Consider the following 25,917-nt stretch of genomic DNA (forward strand, 5'->3'; position numbering starts at 1 on the left):
TGAGCACTATGGGTAATTTAGCATGGCCAATCCACCCTAACCTGCACATCCCTGAACACTATGGGATAATTTAGCATGGCCAATCCACCCTAACCTGCACATCCCTGAACACTATGGGGTAATTTAGCATGGCCAATCCACCCTAACCTGCACATCCATGAACACTATGGGTAATTTAGCATGGCCAATCCACCCTAACCTACACATCCCTGAGCACTATTGGTAATTTAGCATGGCCAATCCCCCCTAACCTGCACATCCCTGAACACTATGGGGTAATTTAGCATAGCCAATCCACCCTAACCTACACATGCCTGAACACTATGGGTAATTTAGCATGGCCAATCCACCCTAACCTGCACATCCCTGAACTCTGTGGGGAATTTAGCATGGCCAATCCACCCTAACCTACACATCCCTGAACAGTATGGGTAATTTAGCATGGCCAATCCACCCTAACCTACACATCCCTGAGCACTATGGGGTAATTTAGCATGGCCAATCCACCCTAACCTGCACATCCCTGAACGCTATGGGTAATTTAGCATGGCCAATCCACCCTAACCTGCACATCCCTGAACACTATGAGGTAATTTAGCATGGCCAATCCACCCTAACCTACACATCCCTGAGCACGATGGGTAATTTAGCATAGCCAATCCCTCCTAACCTGCACATCTTTGGATTGTGGGAGGAAACTGGAGCACCCGGAGGAAACCCATGTAGACACTGGGAAGATGATCAAATTCCACACAGACAGTCGGCCTGAGGGTGGAATCGAACCGGCTCCCTGGCGCTGTGAGGTTGCAGTGCTAACCACTGAACCATTGTATCACCAAAGGTCAAAGTAATACATTTAGCCCATCTTCTTAAATAAAAAGGCAACTGATTGATCCTGAATTGAGCGCTTTGTGCAAGACAACCTAGTATTGAAATAAAATGTTATAGGAGGCCACAAAATCCCAGTTGGTGAATCAAGGTATAGATTACCCAGACAAATACAATCAGATCAACGTTCAAATTTTATGTCAGAAACATTCAAAGAAATGATAAGTTACTCGAAAATAGGACAATGTACTTCTTCCACAATTGCAAGGAATATTAAAAATATAGAACAATACAGCACAGGAACAGGCCCTTTGGCCCACATGTCTGTGCTGACCACATTCTAATCTAATCCCATCAGTCTGCTCACGGTGCATATCCCTCTATTCTCTGCCTGTCCATGTTTTTTTTTAACGTTGCTATGGTAACTGCTCCTACCACCTCCCCCGGCTGCGTGTTCCGTGCACACTCCGTGCGTAAACATGCCTCACAGAGCTTGTCTCCCTTAAACATTCCCCCTCTCACATTCAACCTATGACCCTGCGTCTTTGACGTTCCCACCCTAAGTAAAACTCTGACTTTCCACCCTATCATAATTTTGTACACTTCGATCAGTTCACCCCCTTGGGCTTTGACACTCCAGTGAAAACAATCCGAATTTATCAAACACACTTTTTCTGATCCTTGGTAAACCTCTTTTGGACCCTGTACGAAGCAGCCACGTCCTTCCTATAAGGTGGTGACCAGACCTGCACGCAACTCTCTAAATATGGCCGACCTAAGTTTTATACAGCTGCAACATAACTGGTTTAACTTTATACTCAGTGCCCCAACTGATGAAGGCAAGAATGCCAGAAGCCTTTATTTATCACCGTATGTCCGGGGCGGCATGGTAGCTCAGTGGTTAGCACTGCTGCCTCCCAGCACCAGGGAGCCGGGTTCGAATCCAGCCTCGGGCAGCTGTCTGTGTGGAGTTTGCACTTTCTCCCCATGTCTGGGTGAGTTTGCTCTGGTTTCTTCCCACAGTCCAAAGGTGTGCAGGTTAGGGTGGATTGGCCATGCTAAATTACCCCATAGTGTTCAGGGATGTGTAGGTTAGGGTGGATTGGCCATGCTAAATTACCCCATAGTGTTCAGGGATGTGTAGGTTAGGGTGGATTGGCCATGGTAAATTGCCCATAGTGCTCAGGGATGTGTAGGTTAGGGTGGAACGGCCATGGTAAATTACCCATAGTGTTCAGGGATGTGTCGGTTAGGGTGGATTGGCCATGCTAAATTACCCGTAGTGTTCAGGGATGTGTAGGTTAGGGTGGATTGGCCATGCTAAATTACCCATAGTGTTCAGGGATGTGTAGGTTAGGGTGGATTGGCCATGCTAAATTACCCCATAGTGTTCAGGGATGTGTAGGTTAGGGTGGATTGGCCATGCTAAATTACCCCATAGTGTTCAGGGATGTGCAGGTTAGGGTGGATTGGCCATGCTAAATTACCCATAGTGCTCAGGGCTGTGCAGGTTAGGGTGGATTGGCCATGGTAAATTACCTATAGTGCTCAGGGATGTGTAGGTTAGGGTGGAACGGCCATGGTAAATTACCCATAGTGTTCAGGGATGTGTCGGTTTGGGTGGATTGGCCATGCTAAATTACCCGTAGTGTTCAGGGATGTGTAGGTTAGGGTGGATTGGCCATGCTAAATTACCCCATAGTGTTCAGGGATGTGCAGGTTAGGGTGGATTGGCCATGCTAAATTACCCATAGTGCTCAGGGATGTGTAGATTAGGGTGGGTTGGCCATGCTAAATTACCCACAGTGTCCAGGGCTGTGCAGGTTAGGGTGGATTAGTCTGAGGTAAGTATAAGCTAATAGGGTAGGGGTGGGTGGGTTACTCTTCGGAGGGTCAGTGTGGACCCGTTGGGCCGAAGGGCCTGTTTCCACACTGTCGGGGATCTATATTTTAAAAACGGATGACTCTCCATCTATCCCACTGCCGACAGTTTAACATTCATGCCCTTGTGAGTTGCTGGGGATTTTGTCACCATTATGACCTTCCATTTACCTTCCAGTGATCAGCTTCAGTATGTCCGATTTTATTACATTATTATTTTCTTTCTACAACTTTTGAGTTCTAGCTTTTCTCCTTTATTAGTTTGCAATGTTTCTGTTTGCTACTAAAAGGAATACCTTTCACTGGTCCAATCTTTCCATCCCTTTCGATTTCCTCCTTAGCGGTGTGCGATCCCATAGGCACCTAACAGAACCTGTTCCTGTGCTCCCCTCAATTTTTCATCTCTGCCTCCGTTCCCACTGCTCTGTTCATTTCTGTCGACGTTTTTCAGAAAATATCCTTTGTCAGCTTTTGAGACTTGATACTCATCTCAAGTTAAGTCTTGTGGGTTAGCTGGAGTTCTATTTCTGAATGATTTCACAATCACGGTTTCCCTTGCATCATCAAAATTCATCTCTGTCTTCAGCGATCAGAGCTGCCGGATTCGCGGCCGTTTCTCCATTGCTCACACCGCTAAGGCCGGGTGTGATTTCTCTCTCGAATCGGGAAGCTTCAAGATGGCGCCCGGGCCTTGATTGTCACTCCTCACAGTTTCATAGTCTGCAGGTTGTCCTTCCGATGAACTAGCGTACGCGTCCTGATTTGCGCACACGCTACCACACAATCCAAGCCCCGTTTGCCTGCTTCATCTTCCCAACTCTCTGTTCCAAGTAGAATCATGGACTTGTGCAGTGCAGAAGGAGACCTATCTTGAAATTGAGCTCCTCTGGGTACTGACATACCGACACATCCTTCTTTACCCTGCCACAATTATTCATCATTTTGAACACCTCAATAAGGTCACCTTCACCACGCCACGGAGGGTAAGCCCAATCTCCTTAACGTTTCCCTTGCATCCAAAATCCCGCGTTCCTCAACAGATACTCCACCCCAGGGAAGCCTCACTCGTTAATCTCTTACTCAGCTCGCAAACGACCCCTCACAGCAACCTCTCAGACCGTGTCCCGGAGACGGGAGAGCTGAATTGTCACGAAATCAGGCAGCGGGTGTCGTTTTTGTTCTGGAACGTCTCCTCAACCATTTCCCGCGGTGGGTTTTCAGCGAGCGCAATTCGAGTAAGTCTCCTTTGAACCCTCGCCAACGCTTTAACGTCCTTCCTGAAATAAGGTGGCCAGAAACCAGGATACTCCAAGTGTGGTCTGACCAGTAATTTGCAGAGGAGAAGCATTACTTCCTTGCTTTTACACTCGATATTTCTGCGTAAAAACCCCAAGGGTCCGGTGAGCCCACTGAGCAACCATTTCAGTTTGCCTGGCCAGAGAATCGTGCGTGTGACCCTTGATACCACGGAAGCTGTATCATGTCTCTGTGTTCCTTTTGCTAAAATTCATTGTCACCCGTTGCTCTGCGTTGCAACTCAGAATGAGGGAACATATCTTTCAATTCCATTCTCTGTAGTTCTGAAGGTGGATTTCTAATTAAAACAAACAGACAAGAATTTAATTCAGATAAATGCGAGGTGCTGCATTTTGAGAAAGCAAATCTTAGCAGGACTTATACACTTAATGGTAAGGTCCTCGGGAGTGTTGCTGAACAAAGAGACCTTGGAGAGCAGGTTCATAGCTCCTTGAAAGTGGAGTTGCAGGTAGATAGGAGAGTGAAGGCAGCGTTTGGTATGCTTTCCTTTATTGGTCAGAGTATTTAGTACAGGAGTTGGGAGGTCATGTTGCGGCTGTACAGGACATTGGTTAGGCCACTGTTGGAATATTGCGTGCAATTCTGGTCTCCTTCCTATCGGAAAGATGTTGTGAAACTTGAAAGGGCTCAGAAACGATTTACAAGGATGTTGCCAGGGTTGGAGGGTCTGAGCTACAGGGAGAGGCTGAACAGGCTGGGGCTGTTTTCCCTGGAGTGTCGGAGGCTGAGGAGTGACCTTATAGAGGTTTACAAAATCATGAGGGGTATGGATAGGGTAAATAGGCAAAGTCTTTTCCCTGGGGTGGGGGAGTCCAGAACTAGAGGGGCCTAGGCTGAGGGTGAGAGGGGAAAGGTATAAAAGGGACCTAAGGGGCAACTTTTTCACCCAGAGGGTGGTACGTGTTTGGAATGAGCTGCCAGAGGATGTGGTGGGGGCTGGTACAATTACAGCATTTAAGAGGCATCTGGATGGGTATATGAATAGGAAGGGTTTGGCGGGATATGGGCCGGGTGCTGGCAGGTGGGACTAGATTGGGTTGGGATATCTGGTCTGCATGGATGGGTTGAGCCGAAGGGTCTGATTCTGTGTTGTACATCTCTGTGACTCGATAACTCGAAATTCCACACTGGAATAAGAATCATCTAATTATTTGTTCTCCCTTCACCTCTTCTCACTCATCAAGTCACGTTGTCTGAGTTCTCTTTCTCTTCCTAATTCAAGCTTTTTGACATTTCTCTCTATTTCTGTCTCCACTTTTGCAATCTCTTTTACAAGTTTCAGGTTTCCTCCTTTGAATGCTAAATATGACTTCAAGCATCTCATCCTTATGAGACCCTGCATTCATTTTCCCCTTCAAAGCATCTTGTAATTACTGAACTGTGGTTACCATTGAATATATTCAGCGACTGGCCAGGCGAGAGGCTGCCAGTGTACTTTCAACAAAGGAGCGCAAGTTTACTCCATAAACTAACAAAGCTGTGTGATAATGTGAGAGTATCTTGTCATAAACAGCAAAATGGCCAGTTCGATCCACGTTTTCCCCAGCAACGTCCTTGACGGATACTCAACCCCAGTGAAATGTCACTGCTATCTTCACGTGTTAATCTCTTACTCAGCTCGCAAATGTCCCGGAGCCGTGAGAGCTGAACTATCATGAAATTAGGCAGAGAATGTCATTTTTGGAGCATTTCGTCAAACTTTTCCCGTGGGGGGTTTTCTGATGGATTTTCCCTTGCCCTGTTACACGGTTTCATAATCTGCAGATTGTTCTTCTGCTGAACTGGTGTATACATCCAGGCACGTATCACGATACTTGAACACTTCAGTCGCACTGGCTAGTGACAGAAGTGCCCTCCTTTGTGTCCGTGTCTTGGACAGGTATATCAAGCCCTCGGCGTGTCGAACCATGCCAGTCTGGGGTGACGGGGGGTGGGGGGGTGGGGGGGGGGGCACTATCTACCAATGTCGCAAGAAGCTTAATGCCATTCTGTGTTCCGCAGGGTAAATGCCACCCTCTTCTCCCTGCCAGCTCACACTCACACCATCTCTGCTCGCCTCACACTCATATCCGTGATCGGTGGCACGGTGGCTCAGTGGTTAGCACCGCTGCCTCACAGCACCAGGGACCCTGGTTCGATCCCAGCCTCCGGCGTCTGTCTGTGTGGAGTTTGCACATTCTCCCCGTGTCTGCGTGGATTTCATCCCACTATCCAAAGATGTGTAGCATAGGGTGGATTGGCCATGCTAAATTACCCCATAGTGTTCAGGGATGTGTAGGTTAGGGTGGATTGGCCATGCTAAATTACCCCATAGTGTTCAGGGATGTGCAGGTTAGGGTGGATTGGCCATGCTAAATTACCCATAGTGTTCAGGGATGTGCAGGTTAGGGTGGATTGGCCAAGCTAAATTACCCATAGTGTTCAGGGATGTGCAGGTTAGGGTGGATTGGCCATGCTAAATTACCCCATAGTGTTCAGGGATGTGCAGGTTAGGGTGGATTGGCCATGCTAAATTACCCCATAGTGTTCAGGGATGTGCAGGTTAGGGGGGATTGGCCATGCTAAATTACCCCATAGTGCTCAGGAATGTGTAGGTTAGGGTGGATTGGCCATGCTAAATTACCCCATAGTGTTTCAGGGATGTGTAGGTTCGGGTGGATTGGCCATGCTAAATTACCCCATAGTGTTCAGGGATGTGTAGGTTAGGGTGGATTGGCCGTGCTAAATTATCCCATAGTGTTCAGGGATGTGCAGGTAAGGGTGGATTGGCCATGCTAAATTACCCCATATTGTTCAGGGATGTGCAGGTTAGTGTGGATTGGCCATGCTGAATTACCCATAGTGTTCAGGGATGTGCAGGTAAGGGTGGATTGACCATGCTAAATTACCCCATAGTGTTCAGGGATGTGCAGGTTAGGGTGGATTGGCCATGCTAAATTACCCCATAGTGTTCAGGGATGTGTAGGTGAGGGTGGATTGGCCGTGCTAAATTATCCCATAGTGTTCAGGCATGTGTAGGTTAGGGTGGATTGGCCATGCTAAATTACCCCATAGTGTTCAGGGATGTGTAGGTTAGGTGCATTACTCAGGGGTAAATGTAGAGTAATGGGGTGGGGGAATGGGTCTAGGTGGGTTACTCTTCGGAGGGTCAGTGTGGATTTATTGGGCCGAAGGGCCTGTTTCCACACTGTGGGGATTCTAAAAAAAAGATTCTAATCCCGGGGATGAAGGGCTCGTCATTTGAGGAGGGTGTTGAGGGCTCCGGGTCTGTGCTCGATGGAGTCTGGGAGGACGTGGGGGATCTGATTGAGACTCTGAGAATACTGAGGGGCCTGGATAGAGGGGACGTGGGGAAGAGGTTTCCACCCGGAGGGGAGACGAGGCACAGCCTCAGAGCGAAGGGATGAAAGTGAGAGACGGTGTGGGGGGAACCTGTGGGACTCAGAGGGGCGGTCGCTGGGTGTATTTAAGACCGAGACAGACAGGTTCTTGACTCGTGTGGGGCTGAAGGGTCATGGGCAAGGGGTCGGGAGAATGGGAAACACTAGAGAGCGTCGGAGCAGATCCGATGGTCCGAATGGCCTCATTCGACGCCTGTGGTCCCCTGAGAGACCGCTCCCCTGGGGTGACCTGACTGCCTCACTCAACAACACCCCCCCCCGGGATCCCAAACAGCCCACTCAGCTTCCCAGTTCGAGTGGATATGCAAATCTTGTTTTTGTGTGAGGCCTGAAATTTCGCATCGGGGCCCCATCTCCGAATAGATTTGTCATTCTCACAGCCATCTTCTTGTGGTTTCCCAGTCTTTCTGCTTGTGCGATGTTTTCAACACCAACTTCCTCCCTGAGTCAGAAACATGTGGTGTGTTCCAGACGCAGAGAGAGAGAGACGGGAGACTGAGAGAGAGAGACGGGAGACTGAGAGAGAGTGAGGGAGAAAGGCAGAGGGAGGGCAGGATGAGACAGGGAGAGAGACAGTGAGTGAGAGAGAGGGAGAGAGAGAGAGAGAGAGAAAGAGACACTGAGAGAGAGACAGAGAAAGAGAGGGAGAGGGAGGGACAGAGATATAGAGAGGGAGAGAGACACACACAGTGAGAGAGAGGGAGAGAAAGATACAGTGAGAGAGAGAGACACAGTGAGAGAGAGAAAGAGGGAAAGGGAGAGAAAGAGACACAGAGAGGGAGAGAGAGACACACAGTGAGAGAGAGACAGAGAAAGAGAGAGAGAGACAGTGAGAGAGACAGTGAGAGAGAGAGACGGAGAGAGAGACAGACACAGAGAGACACAGTGAGAAAGAGAGAGAGACAGTGAGAGAGAGAGGGAGACACAGTGAGATGAAAAGAGGGAGAGAGAGAGGGGGGGGAAAGAGAGAGAGGGAGAGAGAGAGACACAGACACAGTTTGTGAGTGAGAGAGAGAGAGAGAGCGGGAGTCAGAGAGAAACCGAAAAGGGTAAGAGACTGCGAGAAGGAACGAGGCAGACAGAGCAGGGAAAACGAAACCAAGATGGAGATGACAAAGATAGATACACATCAAGGCAGACAAAGATATGCAGAGAGATGGTGAAAGGGAGAAAGAGATGACTGGGAGGAGAGATGAAGATAAGGAGAGAAGGTGGACGGAGTTGACACTGAGATAAGGAGGGGGAACAGAGAGAGACTGAGATAAGGAGAGAGAGAGAGAGGGCAGGGGGAGACAAGGAGAGAGAACAGAGAGAGACTGAGATAAGGAGAGAGAGAGAGGGCAGGGGGAGATGAGAGAGAGACGGCGGGAGAGACGAGAGAGAACAGGGAGAGACTGAGATAAGGAGAGAGAGAGGGCAGGGGGAGACGAGAGAGAGAGAAAGAGAGGGCAGGGGAGACGAGAGAGAACAGGGAGAGACTGAGATAAGGAGAGAGAGAGAGAGAGGGCAGGGAGGGACAAGGAGAGGGAACAGGGAGAGACTGAGATAAGGAGAGAGAGAGGGCATGGGGAGACAAGGAGAGGGAACAGGGAGAGACTGAGATAAGGAGAGAGAGAAAGAGAGAGAGGGCAGGGGGAGATGAGAGAGAACAGGGAGAGACTGAGATAAAGAGAGAGAGAGAGAGGGCAGGGGGAGACAAGGAGAGAGAACAAGGAGAGACTGAGATAAAGGGAGAGAGAGGGCATGGGGAGACAAGGAGAGGGAACAGAGAGAGACTGAGATAAGGAGAGAGAGAGAGGGGGGGGACAGGGGGAGACAAGGAGAGAGAAGAGGGAGAGACTGATATAAGGAGAGAGAGAGAGGGCAGGGGGAGACAAGGAGAGGGAACAGGGAGAGACTGAGATAAGGAGAGAGAGAGAGAGAGGGGGAAGGGGGAGACAAGGAGAGAGAACAGAGACTGAGATAAGGAGAGAGAGAGGACGGGGGAGACAAGGAGAGAGAACAGAGACTGAGATAAGGAGAGAGAGAGAGAGGGGGCAGGGAGAGACAAGGAGAGAGAACAGGGAGAGACTGAGATAAGGAGAGAGAGAGAGAGAGGACAGGGGGAGACAAGGAGAGGGAACAGGGACAGACTGAGATAACGAGAGAGAGAGAGGGGGGAGCGGGGGAGACAAGGAGAGGAAACAGAGACTGAGATAAGGAGAGAGAGAGAGGGCAGGGGGAGACAAGGAGAGGGAACAGAGACTGAGATAAGGAGAGAGAGAGAGGGCAGGGCGAGACAAGGAGAGGGAACAGGGAGAGACTGAGATAGAGAGAGAGGGAGAGGGCAGGGGGAGACAAGGAGAGAGAACAGGGAGAGACTGAGATGAGGAGAGAGAGAGAGAGGGCAGCGGGAGACAAGGAGAGAGAACAGAGACTGAGATAAGGAGAGAGAGGGGGCAGGGGGAGACAAGGAGAGGGAACTGGGAGAGACTGAGAAAAGGAGAGCGAGAGAGAGAGAGGGCAGGGGGAGACAAGGAGAGGGAACAGGGAGAGACTGAGATGAGGAGAGAGAGAGAGGGCAGGGGGAGATGAGAGAGAACAGGGAGAGACTGAGAAAAAGAGAGAGAGAGAGGGCAGGGGGAGACAAGAAGAGAGAACAGGGAGAGACTGAGATAAAGAGAGAGAGAGAGGGGAGCGGGGGAGACAAGGAGACAGAAGAGGGAGAGACTGAGATAAGGAGAGAGAGAGAGGCACGGGGAGACAAGGAGAGGGAACAGGGAGAGACTGAGATAAGGAGAGAGAGAGAGAGGGCAGGGGGAGACAAGGAGAGAGAACAGGGAGAGACTGAGATAGAGAGAGAGTGAGAGAGGGCAGGGCGAGACAAAGAGAGGGAACAGAGACTGAGATAAGGAGAGAGAGAGAGGGGGGCAGGGGGAGACAAGGAGAGGGAACAGAGACTGAGATAAGGAGAGAGGGAGAGGGAGGGCAGGGGGAGACAAGGAGAGAGAACAGAGAGAGACTGAGATAAAGAGGGAGAGAGGAGGCAGGGGGAGACAAGGAGAGGAAACAGGGAGAGACTGAGATAAGGAGAGAGAGAGAGGGCAGGGGGAGACAAGGAGAGGAAACAGGGAGAGACTGAGATAAGGAGAGAGAGAGGGCAGGGGGAGACAAGGAGAGAGAACAGAGACTGAGATAAGGGGGGGCAGGGGGAGATAAGGGGGGGCAGGGGGAGACAAGGAGAGGGAACAGGGAGAGACTGAGATAAGGAGAGAGAGAGAGAGGGCAGGGGGAGACAAGGAGAGAGAAGAGGGAGAGACTGAGAGAAGGAGAGAGAGAGAGAGAGAGAGGGCGGGGGAGACAAGGAGAGGGAACAAGGAGAGACTGAGATAGAGAGAGAGGGGAGCGGGGGAGACAAGGAGAGAGAACAGGGAGAGACTGAGATAAGGAGAGAGAGAGAGAGGGCAGGGGGAGACAAGGAGAGAGAACAGGGAGAGACTGAGATAAGGAGAGAGAGAGAGAGGGCAGGGGGAGACAAGGAGAGAGAAGAGGGAGAGACTGAGATAAGGAGAGAGAGAGAGAGAGAGGGCGGGGGTGACAAGGAGAGGGAACAAGGAGAGACTGAGATAAAGAGAGAGAGAGAGGGGGGTGCGGGGGAGACAAGGAGAGGGAACAGGGAGAGACTGAGATAAAGAGAGAGAGAGAGAGGGCAGGGGGAGACAAGGAGAGAGAACAGGGAGAGACTGAGATAAGGAGAGAGAGAGGGGAGCGGGGGAGACAAGGAGAGAGAACAGGGAGAGACTGAGATAAGGAGAGAGAGAGGGCAGGGGGAGACAAGGAGAGGGAACAGGCAGAGACTGAGATAAAGAGAGAGAGAGAGGGGAGCGGGGGAGACAAGGAGAGAGAACAGGGAGAGACTGAGATAAGGAGAGAGAGAGAGAGAGAGGGCGGGGGAGACAAGGAGAGAGAACAGGGAGAGACTGAGATAAGGAGAGAGAGAGAGGGCAGGGAGAGACAAGGAGAGAGAACAGGGAGAGACTGAGATAGAGAGAGAGAGAGAGAGGGCAGGGCGACACAAGGAGAGGGAACAGAGGCTGAGATAAGGAGAGAGAGAGAGAGGACAGGGGGAGACAAGGAGAGAGAACAGAGACTGAGAAAAGGAGAGAGAGAGAGAGGGCGGGGGAGACAGGGAGAGGGAACAGGGAGAGAAGGAGATAAGGAGATAGAGAGAGCGGGGGCAGGGCGAGACAAGGAGAGGGAACAGAGACTGAGAAAAGGAGAGAGAGAGAGAGAGGGCAGGGGGTGACAAGGAGAGAGAACAGAGTGAGACTGAGATAAAGAGAGAGAGAGAGGGGGCAGGGGAAGACAAGGAGAGAGAACAGGGAGAGACTGAGATGAGGAGAGAGAGAGAGGGCAGGGGGAGACAAGGAGAGAGAACAGGGAGAGACTGAGATGAGGAGAGAGAGAGAGGGCAGGGGGAGACAAGGAGAGAGAACAGGGAGAGACTGAGATAAGGAGAGAGAGAGAGGGCAGGGGGAGACAAGGAGACGGAACAAGGAGAGACTGAGATAAGGAGAGAGAGAGAGAGAGGGCAGGGGGAGACAAGGAGAGGGAACAGGGAGAGACTGAGATAGAGAGTGAGAGAGAGGGCAGGGGGAGATGAGAGAGAACAGGGAGAGACTGAGAAAAAGAGAGAGAGAGAGAGAGAGGGCAGGGGGAGACAAGAAGAGAGAACAGGGAGAGACTGAGATAAAGAGAGAGGGGAGCGGGGGAGACAAGGAGACAGAAGAGGGAGAGACTGAGATAAGGAGAGAGAGAGAGGGCAGGGGGAGACAAGGAGAGAGAACAGGGAGAGACTGAGATAAGGAGAGAGAGATAGAGAGTGGGCAGCGGGAGACAAGGAGAAAGAACAGAGAGTGACTGAGATAAGGAGAGAGAGAGAGAGGGCAGGGAGAGACAAGGAGAGAGAGCAGGGAGAGACTGAGATAAGGAGAGAGAGAGAGAGAGGGCAGGGGGAGACAAGGAGAGAGAACAGAGAGAGACTGAGATCAAGAGAGAGAGGGGGTCAGGGGGAGACAAGGAGAGGGAACAGGGAGAGACTGAGATAAGGAGAGAGAGAGAGAGCAGGGGGAGACAAGGAGAGGGAACAAGGAGAGACTGAGATAGAGAGAGAGTGAGAGGGCAGGGGGAGACAAGGAGAGGGAACAGGGAGAGACTGAGATAAGGAGAGAGAGAAAGAGAGGGCAGGGGGAGACAAGGAGAGGGAACAGGGAGAGACTGAGATAAAGAGAGAGAGAGAGAGGGGAGCGGGGGAGACAAGGAGAGAGAAGAGGGAGAGACTGAGATAAGGAGAGAGAGAGAGAGGGCAGGGGAGACAAGGAGAGGGAACAGGGAGAGACTGAGATAAAAAGAGAGAGAGAGAGAGAGAGCGGGGGAGACAAGGAGAGTGAAGAGGGAGAGACTGAGATAAGGAGAGAGAGAGAGAGGGCAGGGGGAGACAAGGAGAGGGAACAGGGAGAGACTGAGATAAGGAAAGAGAGAGGGCAGGGGGAGACAAGGAGAGGGAACAGAGAGAGACTGAGATAAGGAGAGAGAGAGAGGGGGGCAGGGGGAGACAAGGAGAGAGATAAGAGACTGAGATAAGGAGAGAGAGAGAGAGAGGGCAGGGGGAGACAAGGTGAGAGAACAGAGAGAGACAGATCAGGTGAGAGAGGAGGGCAGAGGGAGACAAGGAGAGAGAAGAGGGAGAGACTGAGATAAGGAGAGAGAGAGAGAGAGAGAGAGGGCAGGGGGAGACAAGGAGAGGGAACAGGGAGAGACTGAGATAAGGAGAGAGAGAGAGGGTGCAGGGGGAGACAAAGAGAGGGAACAGAGAGAGACTGAGATAAAGAGAGAGAGAGAGGACAAGGGTAGACAAGGAGAGAGAACAGAGACTGAGATAAGGAGAGAGAGAGAGAGGGCAGGGGGAGACAAGGAGAGGGAACAGGGAGAGACTGAGATAAGGAGAGGGAGAGAGAGAGGGCAGGGGGAGACAAGGAGAGAGAACAGGGAGAGACTGAGATAGGGAGAGAGAGAGAGAGGGGGGGGTCAGGGGGAGACAAGGAGAGAGAACAGAGACTGAGATAAAGAGAGAGAGAGAGAGAGAGGGGGCAGGGGGAGACAAGGAGAGAGAACAGGGAGAGACTGAGATACGGAGAGAGAGGGGGCAGGGGGAGACAAGGAGAGAGAGCAGGGAGAGACTGAGATAAGGAGAGAGAGAGAGAGAGGGCAGGGGGAGACAAGGAGAGGGAACAGGGAGAGACTGAGATAAGGAGAGACAGAGAGAGAGAGAGAGAGTCGGGAGAGATTCTAAGATCAGAGAGAGACAGACAGGCAGGACAGGGGGAGTCTATGAGATAAGCAGACAGAGGATACGGGGAGACTGAACTATGGAGAGATAAGGAGAGGGAGAGAAAGAAAATGTTGGAGATTATGGAACAAGGAGAGAGAGGATGTGGAGAGACAAGTAAGGAGAGAGAGAGAGAGAGAGGATGGGGGAGATTCTGAGATAAGGAGAGGGAGAGAAAGAAAATGTGGGAGACTATGGAACAAGGAGAGAGAGGATGTGGAGAGACCAGTAAGGAGAGAGAGAGAGAGAGGATGGGGGAGAGTCTGCGTTAAGGCAAAAGAGAGACAGACAGAATGGGGAAGACTCAGGAATTAGGAGAGAGAGAGAGAGAGGATGAGGGCGACTGAGACATACGCAGATCGAGAAAGAATAGGGATGAGACTGAGATAAGGAGAGAGAGAGAGAGAGAGAGAGAGAGGTCAGTGGGAGACCACAACTGCACACAATACTCCAGGTATGGTCTCACCGAGGCCCCTGTACAATTGCGTCAAAACTTTACCAGACAGATTGCTGCCATTATCGCCTCTCCGGGCATAATGAGTTTCCCTCTGTCTCCTTTGTGATCAGACACGGCTCACAGACAGCCGAACCTTTCTCTACTTCGACGTTGGCAAAGCTCACTTGAAAATGTGAGAAACTCCCCCCCCCGGGAGGTGTAGAGACCCTCAGCTTAAACTCGCCGCCAGTCGGTCTCTCTCACGAATGAAATAGCGGCCTCGTGGGTCTTGTAGGACCCTGGCAACGTATCCCAGGCTCCGGCCCGAAAACGTCGACTCTCCCACTCCCTCGGTCACGGCCGGCCCCGCTGCGCTTTCCCAGCACCACACCCTCAACTCTGATCTCCAGCACCTGCAGGCCTCCTACCGTCTGGCTGTGACATTTATAAGCAATGAATCCCGAGTGCCAGAGAAAAGGCCAAGTCATTAAGAGAGCTTTGAAATGGGCAGCTGCTCCCGGGCGTGACGACAGAGTTGCTGTTAAAGTAGATCTACCCACACTGGTTGACTGATGTCCTTTTGGGAAGGCAATGTGTTGTCTACGCGTGAATCCAGATCCACAGCAATGAGCTGGGGTTCCTTCGGTTGACTTGTGGGATGTGCACATTGCTGCCTGTCCCTAGTTGCCCCCCCCCCATTGAGGAGGTGGGTGGTGAGCGGCCATCTTTGTTGTCAAGGGTCACTGGGAGAATGGGACTGAGAAACGTCTGGCAGACCAGACCTGACGGGTTGAATGGCCTAATTTCTGCTCCTGTGCCTCATCACCCGCCGCAGTTCATGTTTTCCTTGCCCCGTCCCTAGTTGCCCCCATTTGAGAAGGTGGGGGTGAGCTCCCTCCTTGACCCCCCATGTGCTGTGGGTAGACCCACAATGCCCCTGAGGGAGGGGGATTCCAGGATTCTGACCCAGCCACACTGAAGGGACGGCGAGATATTCCCGAGTCGGGATGGTGAGGGGCTCGGAGGGGAACTCGCAGGGGGCTGGTGTTCCCATGTACCTGCTGCCCCTTGTCCTTCTGGATGGAAGTGGCCGTGGGGTTTGGAAGGTGCTGCCTGAGGGTCTTTGGGGAATTTCTGCAGGGCATCTTGTAGCTGGTCCACACCGCTGCTACTGAGCATCGGTGGGTGGGGGGAGGGAGGGAGGGAGGGGGTGTTTGTGGGTGGGGGGCCAATCCCCCTGGGGGGGGTGCGGGGGCTGCTTTGTCCCTGGATGGGGTCGAGCTCCTTGAGTGTTGTTGGAGCTGCCCCCATCCAGGGGCAAGTGGGGAGTATTCCCTCACCCTCCTGACCTGGGCCTTGTAGATGGTGGGACAGGCTTTGGGGGGAGAGTCAGGAGGGGAGTTACTCGCTGCAGGATTCCCAGCCTCTGACCCTGCCCTTGTAGCCGCTGGGTTTATGTGGGGAGCCCAGTTGCCTTTCGGGTTAATGGTAACCCCCAGGATGTTGATCGACCGGGACGGTGATGGGGAGCCCAGTTAATACAGAAAGTGAGAGTGGGTCAGAGGCTGGGAATCCTGACAGCGATGAAATCATCTCCTTCATTCTTCAGTATTGTCAATAAGTGGAGGTCATGTTGCGGCTGTACAGGACATTGGTTAGGCCACTGTTGGAATATTGCGTGCAATTCTGGTCTCCTTCCTATCGGAAAGATGTTGGGAAACTTGAAAGGGTTCAGAAAAGATTTACAAGGATGTTGCCAGGGTTGGAGGGTCTGAGCTACAGGGAGAGGCTGAAACGGCTGGGGCTGTTTTCCCTGGAGCGTCGGAGGCTGAGGGGTGACCTTATAGAGGTTTACAAAATCATGAGGGGCATGGATAGGATAAATAGACAAAGTCTTTTCCCTGGGGTCGGGGAGTCCAGAACTAGAGGGGCATAGGTTTAGGGTGAGAGGGGAAAGATATAAAAGGGATCTAAGGGGCAACTTTTTCACACAAAGGGTGGTACGTGTATGGAATGAGCTGCCAGAGGATGTGGTGGAGGCTGGTACAATTACAGCATTTAAGAGGCATCTGGATGGGTATATGAATAGGAAGGGTTTGGAGGGATATGGGCCGGGTGCTGGCAGGTGCGACTAGATTGGGTTGGGATATCTGGTCTGCATGGACGGGTTGGGCTGAAGGGTCTGTGTCTGTGCTGTGGCTCTACATTGCACAGAGACAGAGAGATGTGCGGCTGAATCTGGAGAGGAATTAGACATGACATCTCTCTCCGTCTCACCTTATCTAGAAGCACTGCAGCCCCCAGAGATCTGTTACGTGTTGGATGCTGTTCTCTTTGTCTATGGGATTGTGTTAACAGCTCTCTACTGCCGTCTTAAGGTAAGGCCCAAGGAAGAGGGGGGTCAGTGTGAGGGAGCTGGATTAACATCAGGAGAGATACAGTCAGTAACACAGGGCGCTGGGGGGGAGAGGGGTTACTGAGTGACAGTGTGAGGTAGCTGGATTAACATCAGGAGAGATACAGTCAGTAACACAGGGCGCTGGGGGGGAGAGGGGTTACTGAGGGACAGTGTGAGGTAGCTGGATTAACATCAGGAGAGACACAGTCAGTAACACAGGGCGCTGGGGGGGAGAGGGGTTACTGAGGGACAGTGTGAGGGAGCTGGATTAACATCAGGAGAGATACAGTCAGTAACACAGGGCACTGGGGGCGGAGAGCGGTTACTGAGTGACAGTGTGAGGGAGCTGGATTAACATCAGGAGAGATACAGTCAGTAACACAGGGCCCTGAGGGGGGGAGAGGGGTTACTGAGTGACAGTGTGAGGGAGCTGGATTAACATCAGGAGAGATACAGTCAGTAACACAGGGCGCTGGGGGGGAGGGGGGTTACTGAGTGACAGTGTGAGGGAGCTGGATTAACATCAGGAGAGATACAGTCAGTAACACAGGGCACTGGGGGGGAGAGGGGTTACTGAGTGACAGTGTGAGGGAGCTGGATTAACATCAGGAGAGATACAGTCAGTAACACAGGGCACTGGGGGGGAGAGGGGTTACTGAGTGACAGTGTGAGGTAGCTGGATTAACATCAGGAGAGATACAGTCAGAAACACAGGGCACTGGGGGGGAGAGGGGTTACTGAGGGACAGTGTGAGGGAGCTGGATTAACATCAGGAGAGATACAGTCAGTAACACAGGGCACTGGGGGGGGAGAGGGGTTACTGAGTGACAGTGTGAGGTAGCTGGATTAACATCAGGAGAGATACAGTCAGAAACACAGGGCACTGGGGGGGAGAGGGGTTACTGAGTGACAGTGTGAGGGAGCTGGATTAACATCAGGAGAGATACAGTCAATAACACAGGGCGCTGGGGGGGAGAGGGGTTACTGAGGGACAGTGTGAGGGAGCTGGATTAACATCAGGAGAGATACAGTCAGTAACACAGGGCACTGGGGGGGGAGGGGTTACTGAGTGACAGTGTGAGGGAGCTGGATTAACATCAGGAGAGATACAGTCATTAACTCAGGGCACTGGGGGGGGGGGGGAGAGGGGTTACTGAGTGACAGTGTGAGGGAGCTGGATTAACATCAGGAGAGATACAGTCAGTAACACAGGGCACTGGGGGGGGGGGGGGGGAGAGGGGTTACTGAGGGACAGTGTGAGGGAGCTGGATTAAAATCAGGAGAGATACAGTCAGTAACTCAGGGCACTGGGGGGGGGGAGAGGGGTTACTGAGTGACAGTGTGAGGGAGCTGGATTAACATCAGGAGAGATACAGTCAGTAACACAGGGCGCTGGGGTGTGAGAGGGGTTACTGAGTGACAGTGTGAGGGAGCTGGATTAACATCAGGAGAGATACAGTCAGAAACACAGGGCACTGCGGGAGGAGAGGGGTTACTGAGTGACAGTGTGAGGGAGCTGGATGAACATCAGGAGAGATACAGTCAGTAACACAGGGCGCTGGGGGGGGAGAGGGGTTACTGAGTGACAGTGTGAGGGAGCTGGATTAACATCAGGAGAGATACAGTCAGAAACACAGGGCGCTGGGGGGGGGGTTACTGAGTGACAGTGTGAGGGAGCTGGATTAACATCAGGAGAGATACAGTCAGTAACACAGGGCACTGTGGGGGGGGGGGGGGGGGGAAGAGGGGTTACTGAGTGACAGTGTGAGGGAGCTGGATTAACATCAGGAGAGATACAGACAGTAACACAGGGCACTGGGGGGGGGGAGAGGGGTTACTGAGTGACAGTGTGAGGGAGCTGGATTAACATCAGGAGAGATACAGTCAGTAACACAGGGCGCTGGGGGGAGAGGGGTTACTGAGTGACAGTGTGAGGGAGCTGGATTAACATCAGGAGAGATACAGTCAGTGACACAGGGCACTGGGGGGGGGGGGAGAGGGGTTACTGAGTGACAGTGTGAGGGAGCTGGATTAACATCAGGAGAGATACAGTCAGTAACACAGGGCGCTGGGGGGGGAGAGGGGTTACTGTGGGACAGTGTGAGGGAGCTGTATTAACATCAGGAGAGATACAGGCAGTAACACAGGGCACTGGGGGGGGGAGAGGGGTTACTGAGTGATAGTGTGAGGGAGCTGGATTAACATCAGGAGAGATACAGTCAGTAACACAGGGCGCTGGGGGGGGGGAGAGGGGTTACTGAGTGACAGTGTGAGGGAGCTGGATTAACATCAGGAGAGATACAGTCAGTAACACAGGGCACTGGGGGGGAGAGGGGTTACTGAGTGACAGTGTGAGGGAGCTGGATTAACATCAGGAGAGATACAGTCAGAAACACAGGGCACTGGGGGGGGGAGAGGGGTTACTGAGGGACAGTGTGAGGGAGCTGGATTAACACCAGGAGAGATACAGTCAGTAACACAGGGCCCTGGGGGGGGGGTTACTGAGTGACAGTGTGAGGGAGCTGGATTAACATCAGGAGAGATACAGTCAGTAACACAGGGCACTGTGGGGGAGAGGGGTTACTGAGTGACAGTGTGAGGGAGCTGGATTAACACCAGGAGAGATACAGTCAGTAACACAGGGCACTGGGGGGGAGAGGGGTTACTGAGTGACAGTGTGAGGGAGCTGGATTAACATCAGGAGAGATACAGTCAGTAACACGGGGCGCTGGGGGGGAGAGGGGTTACTGAGGGACAGTGTGAGGGAGCTGGATTAACATCAGGAGAGATACAGTCAGTAACACAGGGCACTGGGGGGGAGAGGGGTTACTGAGTGACAGTGTGAGGGAGCTGGATTAACATCAGGAGAGATACAGTCAGTAATACAGGGCGCTGGGGGGGAGAGGGGTTACTGAGTGACAGTGTGAGGGAGCTGGATTAACATCAGGAGAGATACAGTCAGTAATACAGGGCGCTGGGGGGGAGAGGGGTTACTGAGTGACAGTGTGAGGGAGCTTGGTGAAGATCACACATTTTAAAAATCGAAATGAATTAGAGGAACGCTGGCAGGTGGGGGTTTGATCCGTCCACATGTACGAAGATTATTAACTCTTTGACTCCTAAACTTATTGCAGCTCCAGATGCGCAAGAAGGAGGCAGAGGCAACATCGGTGTATGAGGTAATGTGGGTGATATTTCAGGACAGGGGTGTGTGTGAGGGGGTAAGTCCCCCTCCGATAGGGGGCACAGACTGCCCGGTGCGTGTGTAAATGGGGAGAGGGTGGGTGAGGGGGTAAGTCCCCCTCCGATAGGGGGCACAGACTGCCCGGTGTGTGTGTAAATGGGGAGAGGGTGGGTGAGGGGGTTAATCCCCCTCCGATAGGGGGCACAGACTGCCCGGTGTGTGTGTAAATGGGGAGTGGGTGGGTGAGGGGGTTAATCCCCCTCCGATAGGGGGCACAGACTGCCCGGTGTGTGTGTAAATGGGGAGTGGGTGGGTGAGGGGGTCAGTTCCCCTCCGATAGGGGGCACAGACTGCCCGGTGTGTGTAAATGGGGAGAGGGTGGGTGTGGGGGTTAATCCCCCTCCGATAGGGGGCACAGACTGCCCGGTGTGTGTAAATGGGGAGAGGGTGGGTGGGGGGGTTAATCCCCCTCCGATAGGGGGCACAGACTGCCCGGTGTGTGTGTAAATGGGGAGAGGGTGGGTGAGGGGGTTAATCCCCCTCCGATAGGGGGCACAGACTGCCCGGTGTGTGTAAATGGGGAGTGGGTGGGTGAGGGGGTCAGTTCCCCTCCGATAGGGGGCACAGACTGCCCGGTGTGTGTAAATGGGGAGAGGGTGGGTGGGGGGGTTAATCCCCCTCCGATAGGGGGCACAGACTGCCCGGTGTGTGTGTAAATGGGGAGAGGGCGGGTGAGGGGGTTAATCCCCCTCCGATAGGGGGCACAGACTGCCCGGTGTGTGTGTAAATGGGGAGAGGGTGGGTGAGGGGGTTAATCCCCCTCCGATAGGGGGCACAGACTGCCCGGTGTGTGTGTAAATGGGGAGTGGGTGGGTGAGGGGGTTAATCCCCCTCCGATAGGGGGCACAGACTGCCCGGTGTGTGTGTAAATGGGGAGTGGGTGGGTGAGGGGGTCAGTTCCCCTCCGATAGGGGGCACAGACTGCCCGGTGTGTGTAAATGGGGAGAGGGTGGGTGTGGGGGTTAATCCCCCTCCGATAGGGGGCACAGACTGCCCGGTGTGTGTAAATGGGGAGAGGGTGGGTGGGGGGGTTAATCCCCCTCCGATAGGGGGCACAGACTGCCCGGTGTGTGTGTAAATGGGGAGAGGGTGGGTGAGGGGGTTAATCCCCCTCCGATAGGGGGCACAGACTGCCCGGTGTGTGTAAATGGGGAGTGGGTGGGTGAGGGGGTCAGTTCCCCTCCGATAGGGGGCACAGACTGCCCGGTGTGTGTAAATGGGGAGAGGGTGGGTGGGGGGGTTAATCCCCCTCCGATAGGGGGCACAGACTGCCCGGTGTGTGTGTAAATGGGGAGAGGGCGGGTGAGGGGGTTAATCCCCCTCCGATAGGGGGCACAGACTGCCCGGTGTGTGTGTAAATGGGGAGAGGGTGGGTGAGGGGGTTAATCCCCCCTCCGATAGGGGGCACAGACTGCTCGGTGTGTGTGTGTAAATGGGGAGAGGGTGGGTGAGGGGGTTAATCTCCCTCCGATAGGGGGCACAGACTGCCCGGTATGTGTAAATGGGGAGAGGGTGGGTATGGGGGTTAATCCCCCTCCGATAGGGGGCACAGACTGCCCGGTGTGTGTAAATGGGGAGTGGGTGGGTGAGGGGGTCAGTTCCCCTCCGATAGGGGGCACAGACTGCCCGGTGTGTGTGTAAATGGGGAGAGGGTGGGTGGGGGGGTTAATCCCCCTCCGATAGGGGGCACAGACTGCCCGGTGTGTGTGTAAATGGGGAGAGGGCGGGTGAGGGGGTTAATCCCCCTCCGATAGGGGGCACAGACTGCCCGGTGTGTGTGTAAATGGGGAGAGGGTGGGTGAGGGGGTTAATCCCCCTCCGATAGGGGGAACAGACTGCCCGGTGTGTGTGTAAATGGGGAGAGGGTGGGTGAGGGGGTTAATCCCCCCCTCCGATAGGGGGCACAGACTGCCCGGTGTGTGTGTAAATGGGGAGAGGGTGGGTGAGGGGGTTAATCCCCCTCCGATAGGGGGCACAGATTGCCCGGTGCGTGTAAATGGGGAGAGGGTGGGTGAGGGGGTTAATCCCCCTCCGATAGGGGGCACAGACTGCCCGGTGTGTGTGTAAATGGGGAGAGGGTGGGTGAGGGGGTTAATCCCCCTCCGATAGGGGACACAGACTGCCCGGTGTGTGTGTAAATGGGAAGAGGGTGGGTGAGGGGGTTAATCCCCCTCCGATAGGGGGCACAGACTGCCTGGTGCATGGAAATGGGGAGAGGGTGGGTGAGGGGTTAATGTATGATTTGGTTTTTGTGTGACAGGAGATCAGTGCCCGGCAGAAGGAGATTTATCACGAACTGAAACCAGGGAAAGTGGAGAATCGCAAGGAAATGCCGGTGAGTAGAAATTTAGATTTCAATTCTTGCTGTCTCTGCACAATGTTGTAAAATCGCCTTCGGTCTATGTATCTAACTCCGTGCTGTCCCTGTCCTGGGAGTGTTTGATGGGGGACAGCGTAGAGGGAGCTTTACTCTGTATCTAACTCCGTGCTGTCCCTGTCCTGGGAGTGTTTGATGGGGGACAGCGTAGAGGGAGCTTTACTCTGTATCTAACTCCATGCTGTCCCTGTCCTGGGAGTGTTTGATGGGGTGACAGTGTAGAGGGAGCTTTACTCTGTATCTAACCCCATGCTGTCCCTGTCCTGGGAGTGTTTGATGGGGTGACAGTGTAGAGGGAGCTTTACTCTGTATCTAACCCCATGCTGTCCCTGTCCTGGGGGGTGTTTGATGGGGGACAGTGTAGAGGGAGCTTTACTCTGTATCTAACCCCGTGCTGTCCCTGTCCCTGGGAGTGTTTGATGGGGGGACAGTGTAGAGGGAGCTTTACTCTGTATCTAACCCCGTGCTGTCCCTGTCCCTGGGAGTGTTTGATGGGGACAGTGTAGAGAGAGCTTTACACTGTATCTAACCCCGTGCTGTCCCTGTCCTGGGAGTGTTTGATGGGGGACAGTGTAGAGGGAGCTTTACTCTGTATCTAACCCCGCGCTGTCCCTGTCCTGGGAGGGTTTGATGGGGGACAGTGTAGAAGGAGCTTTACTCTGTATCTAACCCCGTGTTGTCCCTGTCCTGGGAGTGTTTGATGGGGGACAGTGTAGAGGGAGCTTTACTCTGTATCTAACCCCGTGCTGTCCCTGTCCTGGGAGTGTTTGATGGGGACAGTGTAGAGGGAGCTTTACTCTGTATCTAACCCCGTGCTGTCCCTGTCCTGGGATTGTTTGATGGGGGGACAGTGTAGAGGGAGCTTTACTCTGTATCTAACCCCGTGCTGTCGCTGTCCTGGGAGTGTTTGATGGGGGACAGTGTAGAGGGAGCTTTACTCTGTATCTAACGCCGTGCTGTCCCTGTCCTGGGAGTGTTTGATGGGGACAGTGTAGAGGGAGCTTTACTCTGTATCTAACCCCGTGCTGTCCCTGTCCTGGGAGTGTTTGATGGGGACAGTGTAGAGGGAGCTTTACTCTGTATCTAACCCCGTGCTGTCCCTGTCCTGGGAGTGTTTGATGGGGACAGTGTAGAGGGATCTTTACTCCGTATCTAACCCTGTGCTGTCCCTGTCCTGGGAGTATTTGATGGGGGACAGTGTAGAGGGATCTTTACTCTGTATCTAACCCCGTGCTGTCCCTGTCCTGGGAGGGTTTGATAGGAGACAGTGTAGAGGGAGCTTTACTCTGTATCTAACCCCGTGCTGTCCCTGTCCTGGGAGTGTTTGATGGGGACAGTGTAGAGGGAGCTTTACTCTGTATCTAACCCCGTGCTGTCCCTGTCCTGGGAGTGTTTGATGGGGACAGTGTAGAGGGATCTTTACTCCGTATCTAACCCTGTGCTGTCCCTGTCCTGGGAGTATTTGATGGGGGACAGTGTAGAGGGATCTTTACTCTGTATCTAACCCCGTGCTGTCCCTGTCCTGGGAGTGTTTGATGGGGACAGTGTAGAGGGATCTTTACTCCGTATCTAACCCTGTGCTGTCCCTGTCCTGGGAGTATTTGATGGGGGACAGTGTAGAGGGATCTTTACTCTGTATCTAACCCCGTGCTGTCCCTGTCCTGGGAGGGTTTGATAGGAGACAGTGTAGAGGGAGCTTTACTCTGTATCTAACCCCGTGCTGTCCCTGTCCTGGGAGTGTTGGATGGGGGACAGTGTCGAGGGAGCTTTACTCTGTATCTAACCCCGTGCTGTCCCTGTCCTGGGAGTGTTTGATGGGGGACAGTGTAGAGGGATCTTTACTCGGTATCTAACCCCGTGCTGTCCCTGTCCTGGGAGGGTTTGATAGGGGACAGTGTAGAGGGAGCTTTACTCTGTATCTAACCCCGTGCTGTCCCTGTCCTGGGAGTGTTGGATGGGGGACAGTGTAGAGGGAGCTTTACTCGGTATCTAACCCCGTGCTGTCCCTGTCCTGGGAGGGTTTGATAGGGGACAGTGTAGAGGGAGCTTTACTCTGTATCTAACCCCGTGCTGTCCCTGTCCTGGGAGTGTTGGATGGGGGACAGTGTAGAGTGAGCTTTACTCTGTATCTAACCCCGTGCTGTCCCTGTCCTGGGAGGGTTTGATGGGGGACAGTGTAGAGGGAGCTTTACTCTGTATCTAACCCCGTGCTGTCCCTGTCCTGGGAGGGTTTGATGGGGGACAGTGTAGAGGGAGCTTTACTCTGTTTCTCCCCCCGTGCTGTCCCTGTCCTGGGAGTGTTTGATGGGGGACAGTGTAGAGGGAGCTTTACTCTGTATCTAACCCCGTGCTGTCCCTGTCCTGGGAGTGTTTGATGGGGGACAGTGTAGAGGGAGCTTTACTCTGTATCTAACCCCGTGCTGTCCCTGTCCCTGGGAGTGTTTGATGGGGGGACAGTGTACAGGGAGCTTTACTCTGTATCTAACCCCGTGCTGTCCCTGTCCCTGGGAGTGTTTGATGGGGGGACAGTGTACAGGGAGCTTTACTCTGTATCTAACCCTGTGCTGTCCCTGTCCTGGGAGTGTTTGATGGGGGACAGTGTAGAGGAAGCCTTACTCTGTATCTAACCCCGTGCTGTCCCTGTCCTGGGAGTGTTTGATGGGGGACAGTGTAGAGGGAGCTTTACTCTGTATCTAACCCCGTGCTGTCCCTGTCCTGGGAGTGTTTGATGGGGGGACAGTGTAGAGGGAGCTTTACTCTGTATCTAACCCCGTGCTGTCCCTGTCCTGGGAGTGTTTGATGGGGGACAGTGTAGAGAGAGCTTTACTCTGTATCTAACCCCGTACTGTCCCTGTCCTGGGAGTGTTTGATGGGGGACAGTGTAGAGGGAACTTTACTCTGTATCTAACCCCGTGCTGTCCCTGTCCCTGGGAGTGTTTGATGGGGGGACAGTGTACAGGGAGCTTTACTCTGTATCTAACCCCGTGCTGTCCCTGTCCTGGGAGGGTTTGATGGGGGGACAGTGTACAGGGAGCTTTACTCTGTATCTAACCCTGTGCTGTCCCTGTCCTGGGAGTGTTTGATGGGCGACAGTGTAGAGGGAGCTTTACTCTGTATCTAACCCCGTGCTGTCCCTGTCCTGGGAGGGTTTGATGGGGGACAGTGTAGAGGGAGCTTTACTCTGTATCTAACCCCGTGCTGTCCCTGTCCTGGGAGGGTTTGATGGGGGACAGTGTAGAGGGAGCTTTACTCTGTATCTAACCCCGTGCTGTCCCTGTCCTGGGAGGGTTTGATGGGGGACAGTGTAGAGAGAGCTTTACTCTGTATCTAACCCCGTGCTGTCCCTGTCCTGGGAGGGTTTGATGGGGGACAGTGTAGAGGGAGCTTTACTCTGTATCTAACCCCGTGCTGTCCCTGTCCTGGGAGGGTTTGATGGGGGACAGTGTAGAGGGAGCTTTACTCTGTATCTAACCCCGTGCTGTCCCTGTCCTGGGAGGGTTTGATGGGGGACAGTGTAGAGGGAGCTTTACTCTGTATCTAACCCCGTGCTGTCCCTGTCCTGGGAGGGTTTGATGGGGGACAGTGTAGAGGGAGCTTTACTCTGTATCTAACCCCGTGCTGTCCCTGTCCCTGGGAGTGTTTGATGGGGGGACAGTGTAGCGTGGGCT

General features: G+C 53.2%; 1 protein-coding gene across 1 annotated transcript in view; it reads left to right on the forward strand.

Moving 5' to 3' along the window:
* Positions 1-1,594: 1,594 nt before the first annotated feature.
* The window catches only part of fcer1g (Fc epsilon receptor IgFc epsilon receptor Ig), a 45,895-nt gene continuing 21,572 nt past the window's right edge, over positions 1,595-25,917 (forward strand). Inside the window, exons 1-5 of the mRNA XM_087981607.1 lie at positions 1,595-1,717; positions 3,794-3,944; positions 16,517-16,608; positions 19,763-19,807; positions 22,133-22,207. Of these exons, the coding sequence (XP_087837733.1) occupies positions 1,595-1,717; positions 3,794-3,944; positions 16,517-16,608; positions 19,763-19,807; positions 22,133-22,207 (486 nt within the window). The remainder of the gene's footprint in view (positions 1,718-3,793; positions 3,945-16,516; positions 16,609-19,762; positions 19,808-22,132; positions 22,208-25,917) is intronic.

The sequence above is a fragment of the Chiloscyllium plagiosum genome, unplaced genomic scaffold (assembly GCF_037043375.1).
Source record: "Chiloscyllium plagiosum isolate Xiang-an unplaced genomic scaffold, Cpla_swu_hap1 HiC_scaffold_40, whole genome shotgun sequence".
Lineage (NCBI taxonomy): Eukaryota > Metazoa > Chordata > Chondrichthyes > Orectolobiformes > Hemiscylliidae > Chiloscyllium > Chiloscyllium plagiosum.